A 12,759-nucleotide genomic window follows, 5' to 3' on the forward strand; every position below is an offset into this window, starting at 1 on the left:
GTAATCGTGTCTACAGGATGTCTCCAGAAGGCCAAATGGATGCTATAGAAGGTACTGAGCGAGCTCCTAGATAGCGGTAATCATGTCTATAGGATAGCTCCAGATGACCAAATGGATGCTTTAGAAGGCACTGAGCGAGTTCCTAGATAGTGGTTATCATGTCTATAAGTTGGCTCCAGAAGGCCAAATGGATGCTATAGAAGGTACTGATGGAGCTCTTGGATAGCGGTAATTATGTCTATAGGATGATTCCAGAAGGCCAAATGGATGTTTTAGAAGGTACTGAGCGAGCTTCTAGATACCGGTAATCATGTCTATAGGATGGCTCCAGAAGCATGGCTCCTTTAAAAGGCACTAGACTTATTTTTAATTTACTTTGTTTAAAAAAAAAAGTAAAATGAACTCCCTCTCTAAACACAAGTATCTAGAGTTTATTAGAGAGGTAGAAACGTTATATTTGAAATGTATTGTATAATTACCAACTATTTTGTATTATTTAAATATGTATTTTGTAAGAAAAAATCCAATAAAGAATAAGAATAAAAATAATATTATAAATGCAGCTTGCATCTAATTTTTTTTTTCTATCCAAAAACAGATTCAAGGAAGGATTTAGTCCTCTTGTTCTGTGAGCCCTTCAAACGAAAACGCTTCGCAATAAATTCTCCATTCTGAATACTGGGCCATATATGGTTGAACGAAAATGAAAACCATAAACTAAAGATTTTCAATAACGTTCACGTTTTCACATACTACAATGGAACCATACATAGTTTTATAACCATACTTATGGAGAAAAATTGTTTTTCTAATTTGTAAGTCGTTCCGAAAATTTATGTTGTCGAAATATTTTGTTATATTTCAAGTTTTTGATATATAATATAAACAGGATACAAATGACAGCTTTCTACAGATTGTCAACTCGATTACTATCTTCATTTATCTTTTAAATTAAAAGTGATTTTTTTTCCTTTTTATTGGTGTGTAGGCCTTATGAAAATACAATAAAAAACAGTCATTTTATATAAAAAAATCCTAATTTCTAAAAATATATTCCAAGTAGTACCTACTACATATACCGTCAATGTGAATACCTGCCCACATTTTTTATTCCTAAGACTACCAAGTGCGTAAGTCGTCAAGTTTGCAAGCTTGCGCGGCGCGCTGTCATAGTCTGTGCGCGCGATGTGTAGCCAAATTTTCATACAACATTTTCAATAGTACTTTGAATGCGATATTTTGAGTGTGTCCAAATACTTGTTTACAAATCTGCATAACATCACAACATAGATGAAGAAGAATAAAATATAATTTAATCCAGGATTCGGACCTCACAAACAAATGAAAGAGTTTATGCTTTAAAGCTTCTCTCATCCTACCATAGATGTTTCTCTTGAAGTTCTAAAACTATCTTACTTGCGGGGAAACATTCAATTAGCGTATTTGTATACATACGTGTATATATATATATATATATATATATATATATATATATATATATATATATATATATATATATATATATATATATATATATATATATATATATATATATATATATATATATATATATGTGTATATATATAAATTTTTCTATATATATATATATATAGAAAAATTCCTTCTTTTTTATAAAATACAACGTAACGTCCAAATTGTTTTGTTTTCCGTCCGATTCGAGTTGAAAATCCTGTATAGTATCCTATAGCAGTAAAATAATCTAACATCGATCTTCAAGGGAGTACGTACCACACATGGCAACATTATTTATTTCGACATTTTTACCTTAATAAATTCCAAATTTACCCCGATTTAAATCATAAACCATAAACCTTTTCTGCGTAACTTTTTGCGGTACCAATGGAAGAAGAAAAAATTATCATTCATCTGAGTACGTGTTTGACCCGTTCAGTCTTGATTTATTTTTTATTTAATATAATATAAAATAATTTTCATTTTCTATTTTAAAGGAAACTATTTTTTTACTATGTTGGGAGTTACATTGCTGATTATGTACAAGGTTTAAAAATTATATATCAGCTGGCAAAAGTAGGATAAAAGCAGTCTGAATGCAGCTGAAATGCGATCCCTCAGATAAATGTGTGGCAAAACGATGGTTGATAGATGTTCGAATGATAAAATAAGGGAAGAATGTAAGGCTGATATAAGCATTATCGGTAAAATTAAGAAAGGTGTGTTGAGATGGTTTGGACATGTGGAACGTATGACTCAGGACAGTTAAAAAAATTTATGAGGCGAATGTAGTTGGAAAAAGAAACATAGGAAGACCGAGGAAAACTTGGCACAATCCGGTATGTCAAATAATTGAAGCGGCCGGGTCAGGAGTCGTAATAATCGTTGTGTATGTATGAGGAGATGCATGAATGTAGAAGAGGTGAAGAATGTTTGCAAAGACAGAGTGGTGTGGCGTTCGATTCCCCTGCGGGGAAGCGGCGTGATGGTTCGGTTAGGTTAGGTTAGTTATATCAACGTCATTATATTTCAAATGAATAGTATCTCAGGTAGGAATAGAGAATAGAACGCCACACTAATCTGACAACAAAATGGTATGACTAGGGCAGTGCTCCGCAACCTTCACACTTGTGATATACCATTTTTTTAACCTAGAATTCTGTGATACATCAAAAGCTAAAATATCCAGGTAAAATATATTATTCTCCTTCTAACCGCTATCCGCACCCAATGGTGCGTAGGGCACTGGATCTTATTGACGCAGTGTTATCTTGAGCGTTACTTATGGTGTGAGTTAAAAAAAAATATGGTGTGAGTTGGTTGTGTAGGGGTTAAAAGCTCGGTAAATCGTAAATTATACACCTGGTATTAAAAACTTGGGACCATGGCAAAGTTGCCCCCTTGCGTCATAAGTCACCCCTGCCTACTTTGCGTTCGCCATCCCCGATAAAATAAAATCGGAAAGATCAGAGTTTTTTTTGCGTAAATCATTTGTGACACTCGGGGTGGCATCGAATTCCGGGAGGTGATAAAATATGTCCAGAAAAAATATAAATTTATTTATTTACTAATCTTATAGAAAAGCGAGTGTTTTTGCCTAGAATTTTCACTCATGAATTACATGAAATTATAGTAACTTTAAACATAAAGAGTAAATCCACTCACAAGTAGGATGGCTGTTGTGAACTATAGGAGTTCCGAAAATTTAAAAGTGTGTTTAAATCATGGGTTGAATAAAAATAAAAAGCTTCTTTTTATCTCACCAATAGATATCTCCAGTGAAATTCTAGTGATTCAAGAACGATGTTACGAAATGGATCATATATATAAACTTCCAAGAATTTAAGAAGTGTAGTTGTCAATCAAGGGTAGAAAAGGTGATTATTACACAATACATTGATATAAAAAAACTGATCACCTGTCGATGAAAACAGCTGTAGTTTTCGTAACCAGTCGTGTGTAATGAAACAAAAATCAATTAGTAGCTTAAACAATAATTATAATTTAAATTTGAAGCACTAACTTTGTGATTTTCCATTTTATAATTTAAATTTAACTTAAAGAAAACACTTCGTTTTTTACCACTTGAGTTTTATTATAGACTACATGTTTCAGAAGTTAAACTTCCATCATTCAGGTCTGTATAATGTTATTATACAGACCTGAATGATGGAAGTTTAACTTCTGAAACATGTAGTCCATAATAAAACTCAAGTGGTAAAAAACGAAGTTTTTTCTTTAATCATTGTAACATGTCTTACCACAAAGTTAATGCCGAAACAATAAATAAAATAAATGTATCTTTGTTTTAAAATCACTTTAAATATTTTATTATTGCTTAATTATAATCACTGCCGGTAAAAAATTATCACTACAATATAATGAAAAAACATGTAATAAGTGCGTTATATTTGATTTATATTCCTTTTAACCAGACTGAGCCAGAGTTAGCATAATGATAATTATCTCTTTGAAGAAATACAGCTTTACAGGTAAAGTTGAAATCCTCCTTTCTGCAAGAAATTTATTTATTTTTCGCCCCTTTCATCTTGCTAGGTTCTGCTTGTCTCACTGCATTATTCTTTTCCCCTTATTTTTCCGTTCACATCCCCTACCTTCCCCTACCTTCCCCGCGGACTTACACGCTTAATCCGAGATTTATATTCTCATAACTTGTCTCAAATAAAGTGCGGCATATATTTCTTACTTATCTTGTGAGAAAATAAAATTCTCACATTAATACAGCAGCTAGAATGAAATAGTACGATATTGTACATGCGTAACAGTTCTAATGTGCAAAGGCAAATAGCCGCAAGTTAAAAACAGTAGTTTTGAGATAAATGAGTTTATAGTTAACGTTAAATGATGCTTTTTGCCAAAACATGTCGCTCACTCCTTTCAAGAACGTCACAAATCAAAAAACTTGATTTTTCAGGAGAACGTTTTTAAAGTTTAAAAATATGATACAATGTATTAAAAATAAATATCAAGCTACTTACTGAACTTTTTACTGTGCAACAGATCTTTTAAGGTAAAACCTGAAGGTTTTTTCTCCATTTGAAAAATATTTAGTATATTTAAAAAAATAATTAAACAAGATCTTTTCTTCAAAATGCAAAAACATCAGTTTCTGCCCTGTAGCGGGTAAACATTAAGTAAAAAATATGCCTCTTTTGCTGGGATATAGTGCATTTTATGGGCATTCGGAAAACATGCACAACTGAAAATTTACGATATTTGATTTATGACGTTCTTGAAAGGAGTGAGCGATATATTTCTTACTTATCTTATGAGAAATAAAATTCTCATAGTAATCTCAATAACGCAGCTAGTATGAAATAATAAGATATTCTACGTGCGAAACATAATTTTGTCCGCCTCCGTAGTGTAATAGTCAGCACGCTCGGCTACCATTCTGGAGGTCCCGGGTTCGATTCTCAGGGAGGGTCGAATAAATATGAGTGATTTTTTCACTCTAATATTTATTCAATATTACCCTGGACTGGTACCTTAAGCGGAGGGCTGATCACCTTTTTTCGTGTGTACAATCAAGATAACACTGTGTTTATATAATGCAGTGCCCTATGCACCATTGGAGTGCGGATAAGGGATTGAAAAAAATATATAATGGGGAATAATAAGAGAAATATGTTTTTGACCCAGTTTTGTTGAAGATCGTAACTTGAGAGCAATTTTAATTTCACTTGTTACATTCCAAAGTTTCTCAAACTAGGAATAATAAAAAATTAAAATGAACATCTATCTAACTAATATATTTATCTATATAACTTAACTGTTTTCTTAACTATTACCCCCTATTATATCCAACCTGCGTATTATACGAGTAACAACTTGGGTCAAATTCTTGGAAACTCAAAATCAAAAGTAAACATATCGCTCACTCCTTTCAAGAACGTCATAAATAAAAAATCGTCATTTTTCAGTTGTGCATGTTTTCGGAATGCCTAGAAAATTTACTATATCCCAGCAAAAGCGGCATATTTTTAAGAAAAGGTATTGCTTAATTATTTTTAAAAATTTATTTCATGTTTTTCAAATTAAGAAATAACCTTCAGGTTTTACCTCAAAAGATCTGTTGCACAGTAAAAAGTTCAAAAAGTAGCTTGATATTTATTTTTAATTCGTAGTATTATATTTTTAAACTTTAAAAACGTTCTCCTGAAAAATCAAGTTTTTTGATTTATGACGTTCTTGAAAGGAGTGAGCGATATTAGATAGAAGCGGTATTTATGAAATCTCTTGCGGTGACTGCGATAAAAATTACATAGGACAAACTGAGAGAAGTCTAAAAATTAGAATAAGAGAACATCGCCGTGGAGTAACAAGTAATTATTTTTCGGGATTTGCAAATCATATCATGGAAACTAACCACTCATTCGACTCTCACACACTTAAATTATTACACTCTGTTACAAATAAAGGTCAAGTCGTGAATAATTTAGAAAATTTAGAAATATATAAAAATTTAAATTCAGATAAAACTTTAATTAATAATATACTGTTTCAAAATACGTCACTGTTATTATCTATGTTTCCTTTTACAAAAAATCTTGTTCCTTAACCCCACTCTTCCCTTTATTTATTAACCTACATATACACCTTAAAAAACTCATTAAAGTGGTATATTCAAGTGTTGAATTAAAAAAAATAAATAATCATCATTTCATTCCACAAAGTTAATGCCGAATCAATGAATAACATCTATCTGTTATATTGTGTCACTTAAAACAAATCTATAGTTAAGAAGACGAAAGGCAATTGAGATGGTACGGGCACATAGGACGCAGAGAACCTGATCATATTGTGAACCAGGCAATCGCCATGGATCTTCCTCGAAAGACATCTAGAGGAAGACCTAAGAATTCATGGATGCTGCAGAAAGGTAACATGATTTGAAGGCATGGCCTATAGGTGACGCTGTCGTATCCATAAAACATAAAACCTAACCTAACCTTAACAAATAACCTTGTTTAATTTTGTATTTATTATATTCTTTTTTGACATCTCATCACAGATGAAAAGGGATATGGAAGTCTGGGCATTTACGGGCCTGACGACCTTCAGAGGCTGGTTTAAGTGATCACTTTACACACGTGTAACATTCACCAATTATACAGATTATTGACAACCACACTACTCATATTCTTGGAAGTTCTATCTGTATGAACCAATTTTCAAACATTATTCTTGAATTACTAGAACTTCACTAGAGATATCTATCTGTGAGATGAAAAGAAGCTTTTTATTGAGCAGAAACTCTTATATAAGTATGTGAGGTCCGAATCCTGGATTTACAATCACCCACATGAGAAACGCCAGAAAATATCATTTTCATTTTTATTATTTAAGCTTATAATTTGTCCAGATAATTTATTTACAACATTTTGAGTGTGTCCAAATACTTGTTCACAAATCTATTATTGTTGGATTTATTACCCAACATATTAAAATGGAATTTTACCATCTGTCTGCAGTTACAATAAATAAGTTTATAAATAGACCTGAAGATGGAAGCATAGGTTCCGAAACTAGTTGTTGTAATAAAATAAACTCAAGTGTTTAAAAATAAGTGTTTATATTTTTTAAAGTTTTTTCTTTCTTTAACAATTTCTATGAATATCATTTGAGAATTATGAAACAAATTTCCATATTTCCTTCGCTGAAGTTTGGGAGCGTCTGAAATTTCTTGAAATTTCGTGAATTCCACGTCGTACGAGAAAACGTGCCGGCACTTTATTTAATTCATTACACGGCATAACGACCCGGGAAAGATAACATGTCCGGCTGTTAGGAAGGGAATTTATTCCCGTAATAGTGCTAACAATAATTGGATTTTGCAATTTCGACCATTGTGATTTGATAACGCTACTATAAACACTGGGATATCGTCCGATCTGAGTAAATTTAACGTTTACCCTCGCATTAGAGTAATTAGGTTATTTAACTAACATATCGCTCACTCCTTTCAGCAACCTCATATATCGAAAATCGGCAATTTTCAGTTGTGCATGTCTTCAGAATGCTTAGAAAATGTACTATATTCCAGCAAAAGCGGCACATTTTAAACTTAATATTTACCCGCTACAGGGCAGAAAATGTTGTTTTTGCATTTTGAAGAAAAAGTATTGTTTAGTTATTTTTTTTTAAATATGAGTACTTAATATTTTTCAAATGGAGAAAAAACAATCAGGTTTTACCCAAAAAGATCTGTTGCACAGTGAAAAGTTCAATAAGTGGTTTGATATTTATTTTTAATATATTTTATTATATTTTTAAACTTTAAAACGATCTCCTTACATATCAAGTTTTTTTTTAAATATGACGTTATTGAAAGGAGTGAGCGATATATGATTTTTGGCATCACAGCATAGCCTAAGAAGAATATGAAGTCTGGGCAAAAATTTCATCATTATAACTAATTCTCTTTTTCCTCTAACTCCTCATTACTGAGGGTTGTGACCCTTGTGGAAGCAATTACTCTTCTCCAGTTATCCCTCTACTGCGGTGCACGTAGTACTCTAACCACTGAGGTGCCTGCTGCTGCCTTAATTTGATCGGTCCATCGTGTGGGGACCTCCCTTTACATTTCCTCCAGGCTACCACTCACAACCAGTTGTTCCATGCTATCCTCATTTCCATGCGAAACGTATTCAAAGAACTGAAGAATCCGTCGTGTCCAGATACTGGCCAGAGTCAATAAGCCATTCAAGTATGAACCAATGTACTCATTGGTGGGTCTAGCTGTCCATGGGATTTGGAAAATGCGCCTCCAACACCACATTTCAAATACGTCAATTGTTCAAGCTTCTGCTTTTGTGGTTCATGTTTCTTCAGCATAGAGGAAAATGGAGTGGACCAAACTCCTGACAAGCTTGAACTTGGTGTTGTTACTCACACCCCGGTCTTTCCAAATGTTGTCTAGCTTAGACGTGGCACTTTTGTCAATGGCGATACGACGTCTGATCTCTCCTCCTTCATTGCTAATTGAACAGAAACTTTTTTGTTGTCTTCCGATCTTCGAGTGAGTTTCCGAGATCATCAAACTTCTTAGATCAATCATGCTCATCAGTCTTGGTTTTACTCTGGTTAATCTTCAGACCCAGTGTCTTACTTTCAATTTCTACTCTTTAAAGAGATCCACCATCTCTTTTGGGTCTATGACCAAAGGTGTTGTGTCGTCCTCATATCGTATCATTACATTCGTAAAGAGACCTGCACATTATGTATCCCCCATATATATTAAAAAGGTCATTGAAAGCTGTCCCACCGCATGCCCAGATCTGATACAGAATCATCTAGGCTTCCTGACAGATCTGCTCTTGCAAAACAATTTTTTAACTAAGTTGCGAAATTTATTGAAAATGTGAAACAAAATAAAAGTGTATCCCGATTTTACTGTGAATTTACATTTAAAAGCTTTCAATATACCTGTCACTGCCAATCTAAATAAATACAAGTTTGTAAATCCGTCATCAAATTTTCTAGAAGTACCCCGGTGTAGGCAGTGAAAGGGATTAGTATTTAGTTCAATTAGTCAGCTAGATCCGATTCCGACCCGTCGTTGGCTGGTACACAGACGCCCACAACCCCGACAAGCTCAGCAGACAGACACGGAATAGTGCAAAGACAAAAAGGTCAGGGGAGAGTACGCATTCCAAGTATACGTCCAAGTATACGTCAGGAATGCCTCTGATAAGTGATTATTTGTATTTATTTTTCTAATTTTGGTGTTTTTTCTCTTTTACAGCCCAGTACAGATCTCCCAGGATAACAGAACATCCCTCCGACATAGTCGTGGCTAAGAACGAACCAGTCACCCTCAATTGCAAAGCGGAAGGAAAGCCGAAGCCATCTATAGAGTGGTACAAAGATGGAGAACAAGTGGTCACATCTGACACCGATCCAAAAAGCCACAGGGTCCTTCTGGAAGGGTCCCTTTTTTTCCTGAGGTAAGGATTTTGTATTTATTATTTACCTCGCTTATTAGGTTCAAGGTTTATAAGTCAATAAATGGATTTTTACATTACTTTTTTAAATCTCATCAAAGATGCAGAAGAATATGGAAGTCTGGGCATTTACGGGGCTGACGACTGTCATAGGCTGGTTTAAGTGATCACTTTACACACGTATAACGTTCACTAATTCTACCCATTATTCACAACCACACTATTTAAATTCTTGGAAGTTCGCCACACATTCGCCTCATAAGTATTTTGTACTTTGTTCACTTTATTCACACATTCGATTCACATGTCCAAACCATGTCCAAACCATCAACACATTTTTCTTTATCTTATTGATAATGCTTTCTAAAAGCCTTGGATTTTTTCCTTATATCACCATTCAAACATCTATCATACAACGTTTTACCGCACATTTCGACTCCTTTCGTTTTAATAATTAAAGAAAACACTTTGTTTTTTACCACTTGAGTTTTTATTAAAGACTACATGTTTCAGAAGTTAAACTTCCATCATTCAGGTCTGTATAATAACTAAAATATAAAATACAGACCTGAATGATGGAAGTTTAACTTCTGAAACATGTAGTCTTTAATAAAAACTCAAGTGGTAAAAAACAAAGTGTTTTCTTTAATTATTGTAACATGTCTTACCACAAAGTTAATGCCGAAACAATAAATAAAATATCCTTTCGTTTTGATTTCATCCTTCATTTGCCAACTCCGTGCTTCATTTCCATAAATAGTAATAAAAAAAATCTTCAATGTTTTCCGCAGATACATTGTGACACATTTTATAATATCTTTATAAAATTGATAAACTTTGTTTTCACCACTTTTTTTATAAATATAATTTAACCTACCGGTTTCGACAAACCTTGTCATCATCAGGGCTTATTTTAAATCGAAAACATTAATATACTCTCACCAAAAACTTCCACACACTCCATAAAAACCCTACATTTAGGATTTTTATGGAGTGTGTAAATTTTTGGTGAGAGTATTTTAATGTTTTTTATTTAAAATAAATCCTGATGATGACACCGGTAGGTTAAATTGTATATATATATATAAAAAAGTGGTCAAAACAAAGTTAATTTATTTTATAAAGATAGAAATAGAAAATGTTACATAAAACGTTTGGGATTTAGAGAATCGCACCAACAGTTTTCAGATTGAGATCATTGTACGAGATTATAGGAGCTCGATAGATAAGTCAGCAATTTACGATACGATATTTTATTTTCCTTCTTATTTCATCTTGGCAACTCTGTTTCAAACGCTTTGCAGTGTTTAACAGCGGAGTTTGGAACGGATGGCACCCTCTCGGATAGCCATAAAAAGATTGTCGCCGTCTCGATCTTCCGGTCCATCGGATGCCATACACGGAGCTGTAAATATGCGAAAACTTTGTAAATAAAACCGGGAAATATGTTATTGGCGGGAAGGGATGTGGAATGTGTGGAAGAGCGAGTAGAATGGGAGAATTTTCAACTAGATTTGGCGCTAAATGGAGCGATTCGTACCGCGCACACCCACGAAGCTAAGAAAAATGAGTTGTTACATTGTTTGCTGGATTATAAAGGCATTATATCAACATTTTGAGTGTCTCCAAATACTTGTTCATAATCTGGATTATCTCCAGTTACAGGAGTCATTTTCATATTATTTTTTGATATTTCATCAAAGATGAAGAAGAATATGGAATTCTGGGCATTTAGGGGACTGACGACCGTCATAGGCTGGTTTAAATCATCACTTTACACACGTGTTACATTCACCAATTCCACCCATTACTGGCAACCACACTACTCAAATTCTAGGAAGTTCTATATATATGAACCAACTTATATATAACTATAACAACTATAAAGCTTCTTTTCATCTCACCAATAGATGTCTCTAGTGAAGTTCTAGTGATTCAAGAATAATGTTTCAAAATTTATTCATAATGGGTGGAATTGGTGAATGTTACACGTGTGTAAAGTGATCACTTAAACCAGCCTATGACGGTCGTCAGCCCTGTAAATGCCCAGACTTCCAAATAATCCTATTCTTTTTAATTAATGCTTTACTTAGCAAATACCACTTTTTCTTAAAATCTACTGTGACACATAGATGCGGGATGCATCGGAACACGTGTCACAGTAGATTTTAAGAAATAGTGGTATTTACTAAGTAAAACATCAATTAAAAATGGATAGATTTTACCACAAAGTGACTGCCGAATCAATTAATGAAATTGTCATATTCTTCTCGATAAATAACTTCTATGATTGGTGATAATCCAGATTTGTGAACAAGTATTTGGACACACTCAAAATGTTGTAAATAAAATAATCTGTTCAAATAATAAGCTAAAATAGTAAAATTACAAGGATATTTTCTGGCATTTCTCATGTGTGTGATTATAATCCAGGATTCGGACCTCACATACAAATGAAACAGACTCTGCTCAGTAAAAAATAGTTTCTTTATCAGACCAACAGACGTCTCTAGTAAAAATTCTAGTGATTCAATTACAATATTTCGAAATTGAATCATATGTTAAGAAATTTCAAGAATTTTAATGTGGTTGTCAATCATGGGTAGAATGGTGAATGTTACATGTCGCTCACTCCTTTCAAGAACGTCATAAATCAAAAATCGTCAATTTTCAGTTGTGCATGTTTTCGGAATGCCCAGAAAATGTTCTATATCCCAGCAAAAGAGGCATATTTTTAACTTAATATTTACACGCTACAGGGCAGAACATTTGTTTTTGCATTTTGAAGAAAATGTATTGTTTAATTATTCTTATAAATAAATTAAATATTTTTCAAATGTAGAAAAAACCTTCAGGTTTTTTTTACCTTTAAAGATCTGTTGCACAGTAAAAAGTTCAATAAGTGGCTTGATATTTATTTTTAAAACATTGTGTTATATTTTTAAACTTTAAAATCGTTCTCCTGAAAAATCAAGTATTTTGATTTACGACGTTCTTGAAAGGAGTGAGCGATGTGTGTAAAGTGTTTACTTAAACTAGCCTATACCGGTCGCAAGACCCCTAAATGCCTAGACTTCCATATTCTTCTTCATCTATGTTGAGATGTTAAATTATTATTCTTCATCTATGTAGAGTTTAAAATCACTAACTATCGAACCTTCGAAAAAGAAATTCACAGGCAATACTGGAAAAACAGTGTTTCCTTAAAAAAAAAGAATTTTCACAAAATATGAGAATATAAGGCATTAAAAAATATATTAAATAAATGTGCGATGAAAACCAAAGGAATTTCTTTTACAAATCGACAGAATTTAGACAA

The 12,759-nt window shown here is 33.1% G+C and overlaps 1 protein-coding gene across 1 annotated transcript in view; it reads left to right on the forward strand.

Moving 5' to 3' along the window:
* LOC148310085 (protein sax-3-like) overlaps positions 1–12,759 on the forward strand; it is a 385,600-nt gene that overhangs the window by 208,839 nt on the left and 164,002 nt on the right. The window contains exon 2 of the mRNA XM_088259041.1: positions 9,242–9,443. Within this exon, the coding sequence (XP_088115167.1) occupies positions 9,242–9,443 (202 nt within the window). The remainder of the gene's footprint in view (positions 1–9,241; positions 9,444–12,759) is intronic.

The sequence above is a fragment of the Brachycentrus maculatus genome, unplaced genomic scaffold (assembly GCF_059751285.1).
Source record: "Brachycentrus maculatus isolate JH-2025_06_01 unplaced genomic scaffold, ASM5975128v1 h1tg000108l, whole genome shotgun sequence".
Taxonomy (NCBI): domain Eukaryota; kingdom Metazoa; phylum Arthropoda; class Insecta; order Trichoptera; family Brachycentridae; genus Brachycentrus; species Brachycentrus maculatus.